General features: G+C 38.0%; 1 protein-coding gene across 1 annotated transcript; it reads left to right on the top strand.

Annotated features, from left to right (window-relative positions):
• The first annotated feature begins 2,665 nt into the window (after nt 1-2,665).
• Nucleotides 2,666-22,584, top strand: SFT2D1 (SFT2 domain containing 1). Its single transcript, XM_027634085.1, has 8 exons — nt 2,666-2,819; nt 9,104-9,190; nt 11,607-11,689; nt 15,111-15,192; nt 17,581-17,616; nt 18,379-18,437; nt 19,791-19,820; nt 21,898-22,584. The coding sequence occupies exons 1-8, from the start codon at nt 2,757-2,759 to the stop codon at nt 21,935-21,937; spliced, it is 480 nt and encodes a 159-aa protein (XP_027489886.1). The 5' UTR covers nt 2,666-2,756; the 3' UTR covers nt 21,938-22,584.
• The last annotated feature ends 86 nt before the right edge of the window (nt 22,585-22,670 follow it).

Genomic DNA, 22,670 nt, shown 5'->3' with positions numbered 1-22,670 from the left:
TTTGGAATTAAGACACTTTTGTAACAAATAATTTTATTACAATTCTGGGAGCTACTAATGGGTTTCTTTGACCTAATCAATCTTTTCATTGCTTAAAGTAACAGTCCTGTCTTGCTCACTACATATATATATATTTGTAAAAGTAGATAAAAATTATATATTTAAAGGCTGGTCCTGCCTATATTTAAATTAAAAGAGGTAATGGTGAGGCTCATTACCCTGATTCATCAGACTGAAACTTAGGTGTCTGGTCTGACCTAGTCATCCATGCTTCCTCTGTAGCCACCAGAGAGCAGAAGACAATCTTTACTAAAATGATTGTCTCAGACAAGAACTGCTCCCTGAAAGTGCCACTCTCTCTCTATGGACTGTGGCAATCCAGAAAATTGCTCTAAATTTTAGGCTTCATTTTTTGGCTGCATCTAGTTAAATTTAGCAAAAGAAATTAATTGCAAAGCTTGAAGATGGCAGCTATGATTTTGAAAAACCCAACAACTGCTTGATGGAGGAAGCACAGGAGATAAACCCAACAATTGCTTGATGGAGGTAGCACAGGAGATGTGCCCCGGTTATGAAGGTCTTGAACCAATCACCTGGTGGAATTTACATACAAATACTTTGGAAACCATCAACAGATTGTGAGGGTATATTGGAAACTGAAGGCAGGTAGCAATCTTTCAAGACAGCACTTTTTCCTGCTCCCTGTCTCCCCTTCACATGCCACTATCCATGAAAAGGCCATGTATCACCGCCTTGAAGATCAAACATGGCATCTCAAGCAGTCAGCTAAGCAATCACTGGAGTCAGAGCTTTGTGGGAAAGCTATGGGGGTACAGAAGGGCTTGCGCACTTTTAGTTTTAGGGGGGATCCCAAAGATTTCAGCTGCAGATTGTGTGTCACTCGGGAGGAGGTGAGGAAGAGACTGCCATGCTCTGACATACCCCACCCCCCCATATACCACAATTCCTTCTTCCATTTTTCCTCTCCCTGTCTTGGAGGGTCACAGTCAGGTTGTTCCCTTACACACGGTCCTCTCTGCTCAGGTCCTCACAAAGGTAAGGGCAATGCTGGCCAGCTCAGGAGAGTGACATTTTGCTGTTATTTGGCTATTTTTACACAGCCATGTCTGCAAGTGTTTCTCCTACTACAAATTTTGGCCTTAACCTAAAGCTTCCTGAGATGCCAATGGCCTGTCATCAGGCTGGAAATGTACAGTTTGTGTTCAAGTGTTTCACCTAGAAGTCAGGGTTTTATCAAGTTTCATTCACACAGCAGTAGGTTACACAGCCTTATCACTCATCTTCCTCTTCTGCCCCACCCCACACTGCTGCCTGCTCTCACTGCAGCAGGCAGGGCACACCCCTCCATCCTTTTTCCCCAGCCACCAGCCTCATTCTCTCTCGTAAAGGACTCAGGCCAAGGCTGCAGTGCTCATCTGAGAGCTGGTCACACAGCAGAGACAGATGCAGGAACGGCCCCAGAGGGCATTCAGGGGCAGTGTCTGAATAGAGCAGGAGAGGGAAGACTTATGTGCAATGACCATGTTTGAGCAGAGGGGGTGGAGGTTGGAGTGTTGCTCAGAATGAGCAAGCAAAGCCAAGACACAGGGTAGCATGATGGCCTCTGCCATACCCCTTCCTCCAGGGGCAGAGGTTAAGAGACTACACAGCGCCACGCTGGAAATCTCTGGAAGAAGGCATTTACACTTAATCCTGTTTCTGCCCTACTCATTCCTAGCTCGAAAAGCACCAGGCTTGCTCACAGGTGGTGTGCAGGATGTCACAGGTGCCTCTAATTCAAGGAGGGGTGAGGCTGTTTGCCTCTACAACCTCTCTGGGTAATCTGTTCCAGTGTGCGGTCACTCATACAGTAAAGAAATTCTTCCTTAAATCAGGTGTGCATAAGTTTCTGCTCGTTGCCTCGTGTCCTGGTGGTTGGCACCACCGCAAAGAAGCTGGCTCCATCCTCTTGACTTCCTCTTTTTAGATATTTATGGACATTGATAAGGTGTATAATATACACATACCACTAATATTAGTATTAATTATACATGTTCCAATATTAATATATGGTTATTTTATGCTATATAATACTGTATTTCTATTTTATATTGCTTTATTATATATTAATATATTAATTTAAAAATAGTTACTTGTTATGAATATAATGTACACATGGACAAGGTGTATATGGGAGGGTGCCAGGACGATGGATGGAGCCAGGTTCTTTGCAGTGGTGCCACTGACCACCAGGACACGACGCAACGGGCACAAACTCATGCACACGAAGTTCCTCCTGAACATGAGGTGCCCTAACGCGGTCCTACCGGGGCCCTGAACACCCACGGTGCTGTGTCCTATATCTGCCCACAGGGCTTTATTTAACCACCAGCTCGCACCACCGCGCTCATGAAAATCGCGCTGCCGTGCACACTGAGCACACCGATTCCGCGGGCAGCGATGACAGGCTGAAAAAATCCCTTCTTCCTCCCCATCGCCTCTAGCGAGGACTGCACAGGCGCCCACCTGGCGCCGGGCGTCCCCCATGTCTGCCCCATGACGGCACCCGGCGGAGGCCCCGGGACTCCCTCCCCCACCACCGCCCCAGCGCGCAGGCGCGGCCCGAGCCACCGCCTCGGGGGGCGCGTCACTTCCAGGCTGGGCCGGGGCCCGGCGGTGGAGCGGCTCCTGTCCCGTCCCGTCCCGTCCCGTTCCCCGGTGCGGCCCGGCCCGGCCCGGCCGGAGGGAGGGCCGGCATGGAGAAGCTGCGGCGGGTGCTGGCCGGGCAGGACGACGAGGAGCAGGGACTGACGGCGCAGGTACCACCCGGGAGGGCCTGTCCTCCCTCCTCCCCGAAGTTCGCTGCGTGCGCCGAGGGACGAGGGTTGTGGGCACCAGACCCTGTCTGGTGTATGACTTTTGGCACATTCTTGTTGTGTGAAGCGTTTTGCTCTGTTGGTGGCTTGGGGTCATTTGGTTTTATTTGTCATTTATTTTATTTTATTTGCTACCCCTCCTTTGGGGTAGCAGGGTCTCCTTGTGTCGTGTGTGCTCTTCCTACTGCCTGGCCTTGGTACTTGATCAGTCAAACAACAGGTTTTCTTTCTAAAGAAAGGTTTACTTGTGCTCTAGGGCGACCCTGCTTAAGCATGGGGTTTGGACCAAATGGCCGCCCACTGTGGTCCCTTCCAACCTGACCAGTTCTGTGATTCTGTGTAAATTGCTTCTCCATTTCCTTGTGCCTTTGAATTTGCAAAAGCAAAGAACGATTTTCTTTAGACAAAGATCGTTTTGTGTATATTGTGCTGAAGTTACTTTTTTTACCATACTCCTCAAGTACAACTTAATTTTTGTATTGCCTTCCCGCTATCTTTCTTATCTCTTTGTTTCAGTTTTACTGCGCTTGAACACCATACATTCCTGAGAATTAATTTCTAGGCTGAAGCAAAACTGAGCATACTTACAAAGAACCATTTGTTCTATCAGCTCCCTCTTAATCGGTGTGACTGCAGGTCAAAGTGCCCCACATCAAAGAATATCTTGATACTGCTTGCTGTGGAGTGCTGGAGTGCAGTGGAGGAAGCTGGAATGTAGAACAGCCTGTGTCTGACTGCAACTAGCAAACAGCCTGAGCATAGCTGGTATAATATTAGTCCTAGCAGCTTGCTGCTGACATGCTTCATTTGGTTTTGCACTGAATTGCTGCTGCTCTTTGAGGTTTAAGAAATGGCCTCTTTGCAACAATAAAGCAGCTAAATTTTGTCCACACCTTATTCTGGAAGCAGTGCAGAATCTGCGCTTTCACGCCAGAACTGGCTCCCAGCTTTTGGGAAGGATTCTTCACCTTCTGATCTTGTCTCAAGATTATCAAATAAAGACTTACATTTCCATTAATGTCAGTTCAGTTCCAAGAGAATTAATCTGCCATCACTAGGCACATTTCACATGAGGCACATGATAGTGACGCAGAGGTTTCCTTTACTTGATGCTATGATGTTTAAAGCGATGATCAACAGATAAATGCCTACATCTTTAATACTTTTTACATTTGAAGTGTATATCCTGAGGAGAGAACTGAGCTAATAGTGTGTTACTTGTTAAATGTCAGTAATTAAACTATATATGCTTTCGCTATTGCACGTAATGATATTGTTATAGCCAGAGAAGACTTTAAATAATAAAAGCATGCCTATATTTAAAGCCTATCCAGTACATGATAGAAGAAAACATATAAATGTGTCTTTGGCACAGTGCAAAGGAGCTGCATGCTGAGATGAACTAGAAAGATCTTTAAAATAAATTAATACCCACTGAAGAAAAAAAAATCAAGTGCTTAGGTCAGGCAATTTCTCATCTGTAGGTTACTCTCAAAGTAGCAATGTGTTTGTAGAACACTGGAAATCAAGCCTTTTTTTAGTGAGGAAATTCATACGTGACATTCACTAAAGCTATAGCTGAATGGTGCTGACTATTTTTAAAGTGTGTGTATTAGAACAGAAAAGTTCTAATGCACCTATGAAGAGAGTAATACTTTTTAAAAGGTAAAGTTGTGAAAGAAAGTATAAGGTTATGCATTTTGTGTGTAAAATCTTCAACTGTTGTAATGATCTTTCTGGAACTGCGTCATGTGTTTGGTTAAAAACAATGGCCCCCTGATGTCAGCTAATGTCAATAGCTGACAGTTCTGTAATAGCTATCATATGGTTCATATCTCTCTGTTTTTCTCCTTGATTTTTACAGAACCATTACCTTGAAGTCAGTAGTAATTCCTGCTAAGTAGACATATATAATGAAACAACTGTGTTACGATTCACTGAAGTTGTTCTGTACTTTCTAAACCAACTTGTTTCTTGCTGCAATTAGATCCATTACTCTAAATACATTATAAAAAATGAACTAAAAGAATTCATGATCAAAAAGATCAATAATGAATTGTAAGTATGCCAAGTGTAATGATGTCGTCAGGGCAGCATTATGCTTTTAGTTTTATCAATACGAAAACTAAAATAAAATCAGTCCATGTGACACATTGGCTAAGTTTCATGTCAACTGACAGCAGCTTAAAGCATTCAATGAGATTTCAGCAAAGAGGAATAGACCAGATATTTACATTTCTTATATTTTACTCTCTAGTGATGACATAAATACGTACAAGGAAGTCTGTTAGGGAAAGATGAAAATATCTCTTTAAATATTTTTAAATTATTGCTTAGAAACTCAGTTCTGCAAATTTACTCAATATTTGTTTGAATTTTCTCCACTACTTGCCTATTCTTAAATTTACCATCAAGAAAAGATGTAATTGCTAACTTCTAGAATATTTCTTAAAACTTGTAAAATAAAATGTTTCTGCTTTTCGATTTGCCCACATGGAAAACTTTTATAAGATCATTAATATTTGGGGGGAGCTTAGGTAGATGTTCAGAACCACAGGAAATATTTTTGATTAAAGGCAGCCTTGCAGATTATTATTAATTTTGTTTATTGTGTGTCCGTTGCAAACTGTTCAGCAAAGATGGTGTTAACCATCACTTGCAGCTTGTCTATTGGACTACTGCAAGACTGTTCCTTATGATTCAGGAAGTCTCTGTTACAGATTCCAGTTTCCACTTAGGTTTCCTCTTAATTTCTGGATTGTATCATTTCTTTGATACAATATTAGCTTGAAATATCCTGTGAATAAAAATCCTTGCGTCTTGCACAGGAGATTGACATTAAAGTTTAGCTACAGAAAACTAAGGATTTCCATTTGTTGATTTCAGTTTCATTTTTCTTTTTCTTCTTAGAAACAAGCTGCTAAGCAGTACAGCAAGAGGGGTGTGTCTTAAGGAACTCCCTTGCCACCATTACTGTCTAGTTCTCCATATGAATCTTTCCCCAGATGTGGAACTTGCCTGGCAATTTTTTCGGTCTTTTAAGTAAAAGCTTCTGCTAATGCAAATATCATAGACTGCAATGCCAACTCTTTTTATCTGAAATCTAGAATTAGCTGTATGGTTTATGTCAGACACACAAAAAAACCCTAATCACCCTTGCGTTGTTTCCTGCTTATTTCCTACTTATTTGTAGGGTTCCGTTTCATAGTTTCTGAGAAACTAAGCTGTTACTTCAGAGCGTCTCATGGTCCCTTGTATAGACATTACTGCTTCTGCAGCACGTGTGGCAGAATAGACACATGCTGTGATAGGTCCTCAACTTTTACAGATCATAGCCTGGCATTTTAGCACAAGCTGATGTCTGCGGTTTATGTAGTTGAACTGTGTAGCTGCTACTCAGCTTTTGCAGCAAGGTACTTCCCTATAGGGGTGGAACAGGCATCCTGAAAAGATAATGAGTTCCACTGCTTCCATGAAACCTAAAAAGTATTAATCATAGAATTTCCTGAGTTGGAAGAGACCCACAAGGATCATTGAGTCCAACTCCTGGCCCTGCACAGGGCATCCCCAAGAATCACACCATGTGTCTGAGAGTACTGTCCAAACACATCTTGAATTCTGTCAGGCTTGGTGCCCTGATCACTTCCCTGGGGAGCCTGTTCCAGTGCCCAGCCACCCTCTGGGTGAAGAACCTTTTCCTGATATCCCGACTAAATCTCCCCTGACACAACTTCAGGCCATTCCCTCGAGTCTTGTCACTGGTCACCACAGAGGAGAGATCAGTGCCTGCCCCTCCACTTCCCCTCATGAGGAAGCTGTAGACTGCAATGAAGTATGCCCTCAGACTCCTCTAAGAGATACTCTTAGGTATCAGGGACTAAGAAAATGCATTACCAGATCTCAAGTTTCAGAGTTTCAAACACTGCATTATCTAGGTTCTGCTTCACAACATAAATGGTGATGGCATCGGGAATGGTTGGAGGATCAGCCTTCATTTTAATGCCAATTAATTTATTATTACAGAGAATGCTATGTTGTGGTCCTCTGGCAACCCTCATGCCAGCCCATCTCCCGTAGTTCATGTACATGTATTGTCAATCTAAGTTTTTAAAAAAATCCATAAAATGTATGGAACTAGTTTTAAAATCTTGTGGCGTTGTTTGCTTCAAGCCCTTGTGTGGTTCTCTTGTTTCTTGTGTTTTGTATTTTTTTCAACTCATAACTGTTAGGGATTTAGATGAAGATAAAGCTGTTCACAAATTTATATGAAGAATGAAATTTCCTGTTAGTCATTTCAGTAGCACCGTAGATATTAAGATGAGAAGTAGAATATCAGTAAGTGGCAGCAATCTGCCTGATACACCTGAATAAATTATTTATCTTCATCCTTTCCATGTTTTCTAGGCAATCTGGAAAGTGTGTGTTGGGTTTACTGATAGTCTTGGCCTATCCACTATTCATTTCTGAGCAGGGATGGAAAGGATTTTTACTCTTTTTTTTTCTGTGTGTGTGCTTGTTTGTGATTAATAGGTGTAACTAAAAGTGTGATTGAAATGGATATCTTCAGCTATGTCCTACCAGCTCTTCCTACACTTTGAACATGTGTAGGCATTCAGGACTGTGACTATCAAATATGATTTCAAATACTAAACCATCTTTCAGTTTCTGTTTTTGTCTGTTTCTTTAATGCGTGCATAAGGATAAAGTGTTGGACCTAACAAGGTAAGCTACATCTTCTGACCTTTGGGAAGTTCTGTCTTAACTGCTGAACACAGAAAAGAGGAAACAAAACTCAGAACAATAGGGTATCCCAGCTCTGTGTCTGCTCAGACAGTAAGCCAGTGTAAAAGATTATTTTTACTACTCTCCCTTCTTAAATAAATATTCAAAGTATTTAATTTTATTAAGTAAGGTGGCTGATTTTTTTATAAAACTTTATAAAGAAAATAGTCCAAGCTATTTATTGCTGACATACCTTCAGATGATGATTCATCCCAGCACATATACATGTGCTTGCGTGTGGCATATTTTTATTAAACTAGATATGGATTCTTCATTTGTAGAGATGTGACATTGTTCTAAGTAGTAACCAAATTTCATTGGTTCACTTACCGCTGCGTGAAACAGAAATTTCTCCAGAGAGTAGGAGAAACATCATACTCATTGGCTGAGGAAGGCCTAACTTATGTGGTTAATAAGAGTTGATTAAAATATCTGTAGACTAGATAACAAGAGGGCAAGTTTGTTTGTGTCATCTGAACAAATAGGAAAGTTGGCTTTTTATAATCATCTCATATAAGCTGAAGCAATGCTTCACTTAATAGGCCAGTTTAGAATAGGAAGTATATTTAATTGTAGTGACCTGGAATAAGCTGAAATACATTGTTCTTACAGCATGGGTGGGGAAGATGACCTGAGCATATCTAACAAGTCGCTGCTGCTGAAGGGGACTGTTCTGCCAGTTCTGTGACCATGTCTCTTTCTTTACATCAGCCCTGTGGCTTTCTGACAGCTTGCAGAGCTGATTTGGCTCATTAGGACCAAGTCATCAAAATAGAAGACACACTAGTCCTCTTCCCACACTGTGAGTTTTGTCAGCTAGTTCAGCTCATTAGGGGGGTCTTACAGGTTCTGGAGTCACTCTGGAGAAGGAGAAGGTAAAATAATCTCTTTCAGCAGGTTAGCTGTCTGATAAGACAAGCTGTGTGTTAATCTGCTACACCTTTACCCTGTAAGGAACGGTAACTGAAGCAGAGTCATAATGCTTGCTGTGGATACTGGTAATAGTATGTACAAGGGATCCTCTCTAGTAACAGGAAAAGGTGGTAATGTTTATAGGAACCTACAGTGCTGCACAAATAGATATATTCCACTGCAAATTGCTAGAAGGTTCATCCATTCTTTTGCTTTGGTACAGTTGTGATAATTTTCACTCGAATGGTAAAATGGTTTGAAAGTGGAGTTGTATTGCGTGAATGCCAGGATATACCTTCATGGGTTTTGTCCTTTTTGTTTGTTTTGGAAATATATTTCCAGACTGTTAATAAAATTTTGTAATATGAAAGAATTAATATGCAAGTGACTGTTCAGCAAGGTAAAATGATTGTTTCTGGCTAAAAAAATATTTTGTTTGAAATTAAGGACTTCAGCGGTAAAGGAAAAATTTCCTTTAGATTGTTCAAAACTGGATTTGTAATATCCTCTTTTTTTCCTCTCTTCCTATTAAGGTCCTTGATGCCTCAACACTCAGCTTTGGTACTCGAGTCAGATGGTTTGCCATATGCTTTGTTGCTGGCATTGTGTGCTCTTTTCTTGTAAGTAAAGAGTGTTTTTTTCCCTGTGCTTTATTACTGTTCTACAGTAGAACCTCATTCATATTCACACTTTATATGTGATTCTGTGTTTGCTTTATTCTGTATTCTAAACTTTGTATCCACAAATTTAACTGGACGTTAAATGTATTATTGGCATGTAGGGCTGTTGCTCTCTAAAGTAGGATTTTGACCAGTTTTCTTCCACTCACAGCAGAGAGCATTATTATTGTGGCAGAATAGATTTTCTTACTAAACAGTCTGAAGACTGACAAAATGTAGATTTGTAACTGGTGTACTAGGGGTGTGTACCCATCTTATTTTTATTCTCTTCAATAAAAGGGGAAAAGAGGTTAAGCTGGAAAGGTTTTTAAAGGATGAAGAAACCACAAGTGTAACTTACCACACTTAACAAATCAATAGGTGATGACTGTTATACTAATTGACATTTGAAAAACCTGCTGCATTCCTGGTGTTATTAGAGTCAGCAAATCATTTATTCATTCTTGAACTTGAGGGGCTGGCAGGAGTCTCAAGCCTGCAGTTAAAAGTTGAGATCTGTTAATTGTTTTGGTTAATCAAAATCTGCTGGAAGTTTTCAGCTGCATGGGAAGTCCCAGAAGCTGGTGAAAAAACAATTGATACTCTTACCTGTGAGAGGTTTTATTTAAATAGTAATCAGATCAATAAAGGAAATAGAGAGTGGTATTCTCCATATTGATATCTATGCCAAGTACAGTGACATCTCTAGCTAGATACTTGTGTTGGAGAGGGAGCAAGTTCTAGGGAGGGAGCTCAAGATTGCATGGGAATAACCCTTTTTTAGGTTTGGTTGACTCCCTCCACCTGACTTTCTCCCCCCCCCGATATTTAACCAGTATAATCACAAATTTTACTACACATCACATTTGTGCTTTAACATCTATTTCTGGGCATGTTAACATCACTGATTTTGCTGCTATTTTTTTTTTAGTATTTAAACTTTGTGTCTATTCTGTATCATATGGTGTAATACTACGAAACAACAGATAAAAGGCTTTTGGATCTTGGTTTCTTAAAGCTTCCTTGAATTATCTTGAACTTAATAAGAGTCAAAACTCTGAGCAGTGTGTTTGTGAAGCTCACATCTTGTAGAATTTAGCTTCCTTGCTAAGCTTTGCCATGTAAGAGAGAGCTGGCAATTCTGCCTTCTTATTCAGATTATGGACCATTTGGTAGATTTATTAAGTTCTTGGCTGATGAAAACTGAAGATGGCGTTTTTTCTTTAATCAAGTCTTTGCAAAGTGTCTGTAGCTTTCATTGTAGAATACAGTTACACTCTTTTCTTTCAGCTTTCCATGGCTGCTTCTGCTGTGCAAACTGACACCACGGATTTGCACTGAAATAGCAATTGGGTAGAATATAGTTGCTTTTTTTCCCCAGGACACAGTGTCCACATCACATCTTGTTTTGCTTCTAGCTTAGGCTCCGTTTAGGCTCTAACAGGCTGAGAAAATTGGGGCTGTTCAGCCTGGAGCAGAGAAGGTTGTATGGAGACCTCATAGCAGTATCTGAAAGGGGCCTGCAAGGAGTTAGGGAGGGACTCTTTGTCAGGAACTGTAGTGATACAAAAAGGAGTAATGGGTACAAATGGAAAGCGGGAACATTTAGGTTAGATATATGGAAGAAATTCTTTACTGTGAAGTGCTGGAACAGGTTGCCCAGGGAAGTGGTGGATGCCACATCCCTGGCAGTGTTCAAGGCCAGGTTGGACGAGGCATTGAGCAACTCGGTCTAGTGGGAGGTGTCCAGGTGTCCCTGCCCATGGCAGGGGGGTTGGAACTAGATGATCTTTAAGGTCCCTTATAATGCCAAACATTCTATGATTCCATTTCTCTCTGCTCATCATAGGTAACTGTGATCAGCAGAAGGGTTTGGATTTTTTTGTGTTTAGTGGAAATAAGAAATGTCTGGAAGTAAGAGTTCTAAAATATTTCTATTCAGCCTTAGTGCATATTAAACTGCAAAACCAGATGGTTGATTGGAGGAGAAAGGAGATGAATATTAGTGTGGTTATAAGACAGTTTATCCTTTGTGTGTGGAGGTGCAGGATGTTACAATGCAGTGGGGCATTGTAACAAAACTGAAAGTGATGTAAATAGAATATAAGCAGTACAAATAAATGTGTTAAACAATATAAACAAATATTGCCTAGGTGTAAAGATACTGTGAAATACAGTAAACCAACACACTGTTTTGCCAGTAGGGGGCAATAGAAGTATGCTGAGTAGTGACTGCTGCAACTCTGGGAGCAGGGTACTTTGCTATTGCTATGTCAGAATGATGCTCTTCATAGCATGAAAATATATTTATAGACTATAAAATCTAAATAAATTGAATTAACTAATTGCAAACATACAAATAACTTATCTTTCATAGGGAACAGCATTGCTATGGCTCCCAAAGGGGATCAAACTTTTTGCAGTGTTCTACACCCTGGGAAATATTGCTGCGTTAGCCAGGTACGATTTCTTATGGTTATTAGAAGAGTACCCTCCTTTTCATCTACATTTCCATTTGCTTTTGCTCTAGAGTGGTGTTTATGTTGTGTATAAACAACATTGTTTTCATATTGAAGTGATAATAACATAAAAACTTGTTTATTTAACAGTTTTAACACTGTCATAATTGTTGAATATCAGTTATCTTACATGCTTGTTTTGTGGACACATCACAACTGCTGTCTGAAGTATGAGTAACAAATTGCTCGTTGAATGTTTTGTACTTTTTACGGCTCAGTCCTTCTGCCAGGTACAGAAGTACCTCAGTTTCAGGGGCAGGGTGGTAGTCTCCATATACTGTGTGGATGCTTTCTTACTGGAAGGAGCTTTTTGCTTTTAACAGAGAGATCATCCTGTTTCTCTCTCAAGAGAAAATTCTTTGAAAAAGGAGATGTTCAGGAAATCCTTGTTTTGACTGTAAGGGCAAAAGCAGAACCTAAAAGTCATTCACAGTGTATTTTTAAACCATTTGATTCTTTGAAGTATTCCACATAACAGTCTTAAAAGATTTGCAGAAGGGAACTCTTAGGATCAAAACCTTTTCTTTCACAGTTTGAAAGACATGTAAGAAACAGTGTCCCTGAAGTATTTTCAGTTTCTGTTTGTCCTCCTTCTCTTATGATCTTGGTGTAGTTGATGCATGGTCATGGGACTCAAACGCCATTGAGTCTGGTCTTGACTTTCATGGACTCTATTACTTTAGTCAAGTGACTTAATTCTTGAATCAAAGCATTGACTTAATTCTTGAATCAAAGCATTGTTAATCTGTTAAAACTCTGGTCATGTGACATTAACGTTTGAGAAATGTGAAGGTGTACTGCTTTTCCTCAACAAATTTGTTAGGAGCCAAAAATTTCTATCCAAAATTGAATCTCGTTTGTAGAACTAAAACAAGACAAAAAATTAATACTGGAGGTAGGCAATGCTGAGTGTTTCCCTTTCTCTCCCTTACCTTACTCTTTGTTGTTGGTTTGGGATGGGTTTTTTTGCTGTTTCGTTTTTACCTAGTACTTTGCGTGTGTTTTCACTGCTTCAAATTAAATTAGAATTTTAGAAACTTGGTACTAATCAAGTCTAATTGAGTTAAGAGGAAAGTTTTTACAGATTGTTGTTTCTTTTAGGAGAATGCTGAAAAACTTTAGTCTGGGCACCAACTAAAATTAGAAGAAAAGAGAGGCCCCCCATTTCCTCCAGTAGTCCTTTCAGATATAAACAACAGGCAACTGTGTTCTACGAACAGTAGGAAATGACAATAGAGTCCCAAATTGACAAGCAGATTTAAACTTTTTCAGGCTTGTTCGCAAGTCTGTATTTAAAACAAAATGGAGTTACCACTCCTATTAGCCTGTTTATTCCTCTCTAACCTGTTTTTACTATAATTTTCTAGCCATGAACATGAAAACAATGATACTTACTTGATTATTCTCCGAGATGATGAGTGTATCTCTTACAGAATGTGTTGTATCTAAGAAAAATATCCTGTTTAAGTGCAGGACCTCTAGAATTGTTTTTCAGCCTTTCTTTTTTCTCCCTATGGAATCTCCTCTCTGGAGAAGCTCTTGTGATGTCTGTCTTTCAATGCTCATCAGATTACAAACAATGCATTTTGCTTTCTATATTTTTTTTCTGCCTACTTTATGTGGCCTAAATTTCACTCCTTTTTACCATCATATTTTCATCATCCCTATCCTTCCAGCTAATTAATTTTTTCTTCTAGTTCTTCAGATCCCCTTTTTTTTGTCTTAGTTTAATTTTATGGCTCAGCAGACAAGATGAAAAATACTGAGAAAAAGTTAGTTTGGATTGCAGTGAATTTAAAACTTTTTTCCTATTGAATTGTGAAAACATTTTTTCCCATTTAATACGGACTTTTGAGGTCTGTCTACACAGCTTAAGAATAAAGTGAAGAGAAGGGGTTGTATGCATGAAGTTGCTGGTAGGGGAACATCTGGGTGTGGAAGATTGAGTTCTATTTACTGCTTGGGATGTGGATTCCCATATTTCTTCTATTTTGGAAGGAGGAAGCTCTATTGAACTCTTCCCTGCTACTGATTGTTTAATTTCATATAAATAACTATTAACTAGAAAAGGTGTTAAACTAGGTTTTCTACTCTCTAGTAAAGCATTCAGAGCACCACAATATTACAGGCATTCTAATTCTCTCACTAAATTGTTGTGTTTTCTACAAAGGAAAATTACTTCAATGTCAGGGAACAAAGAGACTCATCTCAGAATATCTGAAGCCAGAGAATTACTCCTGTGGTTGTGAGTTCTTAGTTCAGATGGCATTTCTTTGCATGAACAGGTACAGCATAGTGTTGCTGATGGTTTTTGTTCTCCCTTCAAGTTAACTACAGAGTAGAAAAAAGCAGGAGGATTAGTACAAACTACTGAACTTTTTCTTTCCTTTTTGCTTGCTGAGTTTGACCAAAAAATTAGAGCTTCCCTGTAATCTTGATTGTAGCTACTTGCATGCCATCTGGGTAAAAAAGTTTATTGTTAAGCAGAAATTTTCTGCGGAAGTTTAGTCTTTGTAATCTTTACATTATTTTGACAAGTCAGTTCTTAAAACAGCTTCAACATGAAATTCACTAAATTTCACCTTGATAACCCTCTGCTGTACTTACAGCATAATGGTTTTTTTTGTAAAAAATCCCTTTAGTTGTTGTTGTTGTTCCTCTAACCACTGTACTTGTTCCTGTTCTCTCGGATATGATCTTCATTTTCTTTTGTAGAGTTGAGTTTTGTCATCTTTTTTTTTTCTTATATATTATGGTGCTTGTCATCTTAAAATAAGTCAAAACATCTTGGACTACCCACACATTTCTAAATTAATGTAGGGCTACTTACAGTCATTGTTCAATCTCCTCCCTTTTTGTGTCTCTAACATGATTTAAATTTACCTATAACTGCACTGCTTTCTTCATTGTCTTTATTTATAAATGGCATTCAACACCATCGAACAGATTATTAATAGAATGTACTTTTTTCTTGGATGATGAAAGAGTTCATGAAAACCGATCTGCTTCTACTCTTCTGTTATTCCTTAAGTATATCCTTGTCACACCCTCTGTCCTCTCTGACCTCAGCCAGTGTAATAGTGTTCTTGTATTTGCCTATTACTTTTTTTTACTATGTTAATGGTTTGGAAAGAATCTTGTGACCAAGGGGGAGTGTAACTGTTTCCAGGGCTAAATTCATGAAGTATTTCACCTTCTGTTCTAGTGAGTTTCTGTTGCTAAACACTGAAATACCTTTTTTTTTTTTTTAAAGCCTTTGAAGTCATCTAACTGTTAGAAAACTGGTTAATTACCTGCTGCCTTTTACAAAGAGTTATTTGAAAGTGATTTAACATTTGTTTTGTTTTTTTCTCTCCTATTAGTACATGTTTCCTGATGGGGCCACTGAAGCAATTGAAAGCCATGTTTGATCCAAAACGATTAATAGCTACAATTGTGATGTTGGTAAATATACTGTCTTTATTTCCTTTTATTAAAAAGTTTTCCTTTAGCCTCAAAGCTAAATTTGAGGCTTTTCTAAAGAGAGATTATTACTTTGTATTGAGAAATAACAGTCAAGCTGTTTAGCTCTGTATGTCATAGAGATTATCTAGCTCCTTTCTATCAGCCTGTGTTTCTGTTGCTTATGGTTTTTTTTTTAATTAATCATTTGGAGTGACATGTTCTTTTTACTGAATAATTCCTACTAAATGCTAATAGTAGGTTGATTATTTTTAATTATTTTCTAAAATATTTTCTTCAAGAACAAGGCAAGAGAGAGACTTTTTAGCTACTATGAAAAGTCAGTGGTCACCAAGTGTAGCTTGACACAGTTGTTTGTTGGCTGCAGCTCTGTCTGTAAAGGTTAGTGGTTCAGCACTTTCAAAGCAATGGAGAAAAATAATTTATTTCCCTCAAAGTGTAGGAAGTCACATGTTCAGCTTCGTGATTCTCCATTGTGACATCTTTGGCTCCTTTACTTCGATGACCATCATTTCTTCTTCCAGGGGGATGGAAAAAAAACCCCATCCCCAATATCAGAATTCCTATCCCAAAGCTCTATATTAGGGACAGCCCTTGCTGTCCCTCTGTTTTGTATTTAATTTCTCTCCTGTTCCTCCCTGATTTGTTTCAACTTTTATTTTTAAATGTAGTTGTCTATTCCTATTCTCCCTATAATATAACTTTTTTTCTACTTGATTAGAGCTGATGTGGGTGCAAAATTTTTTCTGGATGTCTGTCATATGGATTGTATGGTTTTCCTCTCATGCACCCACATTAAAAAAAAAAAGTTATAATCTTATTTAGGAAGCTCGTGTTTGCCCATATCTTTTGGGAAAGTCACTTGATCCTTAGCTTGGACTCCAAGCTTTGTTCAAGAGATTTGTTTGGTTTGGTTTGGGGTTTTTTTGTTTTGTTTTGCCGTCTTTTACAACCAAGTTACAAGTTCTAGGGAAGCTATGTTTTGTAGGTCTGCAGTAAAAATGTCCATGGATATCTCTGGTTCTCTAGAGTCTGTGTTTGCTCAGTATGAATTCTGCAACACTTTACAGCTGTGGGCTTTTTATGGTGAAACTGAGAGCCTAAGCCAGACCCTTAAAACAGCAGGCACAAAAATCATTTTGCTCTGATGATCCCATTATCCACCATGCTCAGACATGGTGACAAAATAACTTGCTTTGAAGGCTGTAGAAACAATACACATCAGGGAAATGGAAAGAGAACAGAGAGTAGAGAAAACATCACAGACCTACCTAAGTGCAAAGGAGCTACCAAAAAGGTTGGGAAAAGACAGAATGAAAGGTTTCACCGAATAGTGATCATGAACACTGGATGAGAGCTAAGACTGTTAGGATGGAAAATTTCAGTAAAACAGAAGAATTGGAAAATTTATGAAGTTTTGAAAACTTTGGATGTATTTGACTGTTTTAATCCCCATCCTAACACAAAGCTAGAATTGTAGGCAGTTCAGGAGTCACAAACATATTTGGAAAATTTCAAGAGTCTGTTATTTTTCTTTCAATAAAACACCAACAAATTTTTTTCAGTGAAAACTAATTTAGAGGGTTTTTTCTGTTTTCTACTATGTATAATGACAAGTGGAGGAAGCCAAATGAGATTTAGTGGAAAAGTTCAAAGTGATGATTAAGCTTGCCAGAATTGTGTGATTACTTGGCATAGTAAATCAAATATATCATTGTAATGTTCCATCAGAAGTATATAAGTACCTTGAACAAAGCTTCACGTGAACATTTTCACTGTATCTGAGGCAGCTGCTCCCTAGTGGGCTCTTCATTACTGTCAGAAGATAAAAAAGCACTGGCAGATGGAAGTATAGCCTCTGTTTGCCGGATACCGTAATGGTGAATGGATGTTTTTAATAATGGATTGTAGTGATGCACATACCTTTCTTGTCAGAAATGGTTGTTACGAATACTAGATTCAGAATGATAGTATGTACTGAAATAATAGAGTAGCAGTTCTCAGACTGGTTGCTTTCAATCAAGCTTTATCATCTAACCCCACCTCTTAATAGACCTACACATAAGGCTACACACACCTGGTTATACTCCTCTTGGTTCCTGAAGTCAATTTCTTCCACCTCTTTCTTCCAAGACTCGTCCCACCTTTCTGGCCATGCATCTCTCATACTGTGCTTTGGAAAACACCACTTTACATGGAGTTCAGCATGATAGTCACTGTGTCTCAGGCCTTGGCTCTGCATGTTTCATAAGTCAATTCTGAAAATGCTGGTTACCCATTGAAAACACGAAAATAGTTACTGTATTTGCTCTGTTGTGTATTTGAGTATTCATTCTGGGGTTTTTTGTCTCTCCTTTCATCTCACCCCAGCTTTGCCTAGTATTGACTCTTTGTGCTGTATTCTGGGTAAGTGAGAACACTTTATTCCTCTAAGAAGCAATCCAGCTTCGTTAGTTTATTAATTGTATCCTGGCTTTAAGATACAGTTCAATTGTGGAGGAAAGATGAGCTTTGTGTGTGGTGTTTCTGTTGTCAGGTGCAGTTGAGCTTAGGTGGAGTGATGAGCCTGCTGGCTGTAAAGCAAACGCACATTTCCACCTGCTTGTGATGTAGATGAGAATACAAAATCGAGAGCTTCAGGTTCAGTCTGCAGACCTCTGGAATAAAAACTAAGAAAAGCAAGTTAAAATATTGTTTCATTTTAGTGATGTCAGAAAATTTCAGAGAATATGTAGTGGTCTTCAGAAGCCACGGGTACAGAATATTAAGCTAATTAAGACAATGGAAAAGAAACAGAACAAGTACTTTCAAGCATTTTGATTGGAAACTGGCTGTACCTACATTCCATAGAAGTAAATATGTTGCTGGACATATTCATATGGAATGAACTTCCATATTTGCAGAAGTACAATCTCATGAGAGAGTGTTAGCACTGATGCTGTTAAGTATTTTCAAAGCTAGAAAAGGTTTTCATAGCATGATGCTAATGAAGTGATGGATAAAACGAATGGAAAGTTGTTAGAGAGGAAAGAAGTAGCAAATTAAGTTAAGAAGATTTAGGCATTTTCAGCTAACTCAATTTTTGATTGAACAGACTGTTCCAATTGTTTACAGTATAGAATGGTGCAAAATGATCTAACTTGCCATATTTGCTTCATTTTTACTTAGTGGGACAAAAAAGGTTTGGCGATGTTATTCTGCATATTGCAGTTTTTGGCAATGACCTGGTAAGATTCTTAAAATTCCTTTTCATTTCTTCTTCCTGCTCCTACACCCGCATGATTATAAACCTATATATATGCTTCACATGTAAGTGTCCCCAAATGCCAGCCTCAATCTGTTCTTCTAAGATAGGTTGTGTAACTCCAGCAAAATCTATATTCAATCGTCTTACAAAAAGGGCAATTTTAAGTATATTCTGCAATGTGTGAACTTATCTGAAGCCTTATAAAAGGAATATATATGCAAAAAGATTCTCATGCCTTTTTTGTATTGTGAAAGTAACAGTATAATCACATGTTCTGTGCATCTCTCTCTTTTTTTGAGTTCTAACTATTTTTTCATTTTTGAAGTGAAAGAAACTAAACAACGTTTTCATAGGGTATGTCCTGTCCCAAGAATACACAGCAGCACTGGGTAAAGAGAGGGTGGATGTGAGAAGGTAAATTTAGTGCAGCAGGTACTATGATGACCATCCAAATGCACTCAGGGGCAAAGGCTTGGCAATGCATGAGTGCAGGTGAATGCCTGAAATCCTGGCAGAAGTTTTGGAAGTTACTCCTTTCTCCATAGAGATACATACCTTGTCCCAGGGGAATTACTTGGTGCTAACTCTCAGGCAACCCAAGGTGACCGCAGTTCTTGTTTGAACTTGCCCTGGATACACAGAGTGTATGCTGAACTTGGGTTTGAGGACAAGTAACCATTTGTTCAGGATAGGGACTGTTGGGCATTGTGCTGTGCCCAGGCAAATGCTTGGTATTAGATAGAGGAAAGACTACTAACTTAGACTGTGTTCTGCATGTTTTCAGTAGACAGTTTACATTTGTTAAGTGTCCTACAATTTGATCAGGCTGGGCATGAGAAAAAAACACCACCTGGAAGCTTGTGAGAAGCGAGTTTCAGAGGACAATAGAATTATCAGCTGTTTGAGTGTCACAGTTGTGGTATATTGTTCATACTACAGCATATATCTATATTTAGTTACATATATATTAAATGTATATTTGCATAGTAATTTAGATTCTCTTTTAAGCTGGAAAAAAGTTGTCTATATCATCTTGAATACAGTTTTTCCAGAAGCATTCCTTTTTGGTTTTTTAAGTTCATGTGCCTTAGAAAGTATGAACTACATTAAAAAAAAAAGCCAAGGAGAAGTAAAACACCAAATCCTTGTCAGTATGTTTAGTTCTTATCCAACATGTAATCTTTTCTCAGGTAAGCATTAAATTGAATAGGTAATCTGGTTTAAAGTTGTGTTCCAACAGGTTGCTTTTATTAATGCTGGACTATAGTGAAATAATTTAGTTCAAGGAGATACATAAACACTCTGCAAATATACTTTTTTCCTCTTTTTTCAGGTATAGTCTGTCTTATATTCCTTTTGCAAGGTGAGTCTGCATAATAATTTTCATCGTAACAAAAGTCAGTTACCTTTATACTGGGGAGTAAGTATGTGAGAAGAACATAACATCCTTCCTTTCCTTTTAATTTTTGGAAAATGACATAGCTGAACTCAAAACTAATGCTTAATATAAGCTTTAAATACAAATAAAGTGCACAGTAATTATCTTTGATAAATTTCTCTCTAGTTTTCATCACTGAAAATAAATCAAGGTTTTGTTTAAATTCTCCAGTGATTTAAAAATACAGTGATACAATAGTGACTTTTTTGGTATTAAAATTAAAGTTAACTTACAGATCCATTAAAGTTAACTTACAGATCTGAGGTCTTAGTTAAAAGCAAATGAAGAACATAGTTTCAGCTGCTTAGTCTATTTCTGAATTCGTCCATCATTTTTGGGAGAGACAAAGGCAATGCTTTGTGTTAATTTTCATTTTGGCAAGCTTCTCTTTGTTTTCACTCTCATGTACAAAAAGGGAATGAAAGCTAGCCAAACACAGAGTAAAAACACATGCAAGTAATCCAATATAAGAATCTATTTTTTCTATAATGATTCATGAAAAATGCAGTTTGGTTTTTCAACAGTGTGTTTTTAAAAAAACAAACCAACAAGTTATTTTTAAAGCTTCAGATTTCATCTAGGAAGGACTTTTTTTTAATATAGTAGTTGATAGTTACAGTGGATAAAGTACTTTACCTGAACTTGAGCTTCGAACTGTCATCTTCCTATTTCTGACAATCCAAGCTAAACCATTCAGAAGTAGTGTCCTGAATTCTTGTAGTTCCAGGAGACAGGAGACAGTCTCAGTAGGCTCCTTCCTTTTTTTTTTTTTGTATGATCTGCTCTTTACAGAAACCAAGTTGAGCTTCCAGTCACTGTTTCTTTTTTTTTTTCCCTACCAATAGTACTTTAAGTTCTGGGCAGAAAAAGATTAGGTTATATGCATCAGTTAATTTCTCTGGTTTTATTTATCTGTTAGATTTTATGAGCCAAAGAATTGAATTTTATACAGACTGCTTTTAGTAATTTAGTGAATTCTTTAAGGATTATTGAATTATTTGCTTTTGTGGAATGCTATCATAAATTTCTTGTATAGGCTGCCTTTCTTACAGAAACAGTGCTCTAAATCTAAACTATGTTAAGAAAACAGTATTATGTCATTTGTTTAAAGTATGTATTAATCTTCAACAAAATTATCATTCCTCAGTTTATTAATGGTTTACTCTTAAAAACAATTTACTTGTTCATGGGTTTGTTGGGGGGGTTTTGTTGGTTTATGTTTGTTTTTTTTAGTTAATTGTGGCTCTGGCAAAAAAAGAGCCCTCCAAACCAAACCCAAATGAAAACAACAATAAATGCAACAAAACCAAAACCCATACCTACAGTGACTTTAAAGAGTCATGATGGTATGTTTCTTCATTTTTCAGCCAACTAACAACAGAATACAAATTCCACTCCTTAGCAAGTTGTTACTTTTCTGAGAAAATGAAAAATAAATGAGACTTAAGTGAGTCATCTAACTATAACAGTCAGAAAACAGCTAATTTTCAATTAAAAAAATACAGCCTTTCAGATCTTTCAAACCTTAAGGCTGCACCAGCTCTCCATCCTACACTGTCAGTACCTGCACTTTAAACCCTTCAGCCTGTGCTTTATTTCCTGCGCTGTGATGCTCTAACTCTAGTGTGGTTTGGACTCACAGCACCTGTGTCTCACTGACTGGATTTGGTGCATTCCTCAGCCATGCCCTTGCTGGCCAGCCTTTGTGAAATACGGCTCTGACCTTTGCTAAGCCTCCAAGTGTGCTGCAGACCAGTTCTTAACACTGTGTCTGCATTTTAGCATGTGCTGGAATATAAACAGCATGGGAGACCTGTGTTTCAGATTTGGCTTGAGCCTTTGCTTTGGTCGCTTCAATAGAGGTAGTCACACACAGATCCTGCATTTAATAAACTATTGGTATTTGTCTTTAGTTTCTGTCATATTTTAATTTAAATATGTGATGGTTGAGATGTCTATAAAGAAAATAACAAATAACTGATTTTTTTTTTTCTTTTTAAAGGGATGCTGTGATTAAATGCTTCTCATCCTGTCTAGGGTAAATTATAATCAGGAACCACTGTCCACTTTAAAAGCCAACTGTAAATTTTGCTCAGAAAACTATACTTTTCCACTCCTGAAATAACCAGTAACAATTCAGTATTTTCCTTGCCTTTTGCATTTGGGACATTAAATAATTTTTACTAGAAAGAGTTTTAAAAATAAATTTGGCGAATTGTTTGTGTTTACACTGGAACTTCCAGGCTTTTTTTTTTTTTTAACAAAAAAGTACATTGAAATAATGCAGAGTAGTCTTAAAACTACTTTGCATCCAGTAACAGTTTATTCCTCAGTGGAGGCAAGCCACTATGATCTGAGTAGTATGCATAAAGATTTCATTTAAAGTTCTGTCTAAAATTTGCAAGGTGCCATTCACGTTTGTACATTATCCATTGTATGTTTTCCTAGAGTTTTATAAACATTGTAAAGATTTGGTAAGTTATAATTAACTTCTCATTGGAAATGTTCTATACATGTGCCTTGTGGAAAAAGCGTAAAATGTGAAAGATCTGTTTAATGCTTGTTGGATTTTATTGAAAAACTGTATTTTAAATGATTTTTTAAACTTTCGTACTTAAATACTTTTTACTAAAAGAACTTATGGCAAATGCATAAATGAGACTTGTGAAATAAATTCATTTTAAAGGTGCCTAAAATATTTTTCTTTAGGAATCAGCTACAGAGGCTGAAAATTTCAGCATTACACTTGAATAAGTATGAAAGTAGAAAAAGTGA

The sequence above is a fragment of the Corapipo altera genome, unplaced genomic scaffold (genome assembly GCF_003945725.1).
Source record: "Corapipo altera isolate COAL_440 unplaced genomic scaffold, ASM394572v1 2b, whole genome shotgun sequence".
Taxonomy (NCBI): domain Eukaryota; kingdom Metazoa; phylum Chordata; class Aves; order Passeriformes; family Pipridae; genus Corapipo; species Corapipo altera.
Note: the sequence above shows the minus strand (reverse complement) of the source record. Positions and strands in the feature narration are given on the sequence as shown.

Excerpts from the sequence above, each read along its gene's own strand:
- SFT2D1 (XM_027634085.1), top strand. The coding sequence starts at position 2,757 with ATGGAGAAGCTGCGGCGGGTGCTGGCCGGGCAGGACGACGAGGAGCAG. Across the intron at positions 2,820-9,103 it reads AGCAGGGACTGACGGCGCAG|GTCCTTGATGCCTCAACACT; the intron begins GTACCACCCGGG and ends CTTCCTATTAAG. Across the intron at positions 9,191-11,606 it reads GCATTGTGTGCTCTTTTCTT|GGAACAGCATTGCTATGGCT; the intron begins GTAAGTAAAGAG and ends TATCTTTCATAG.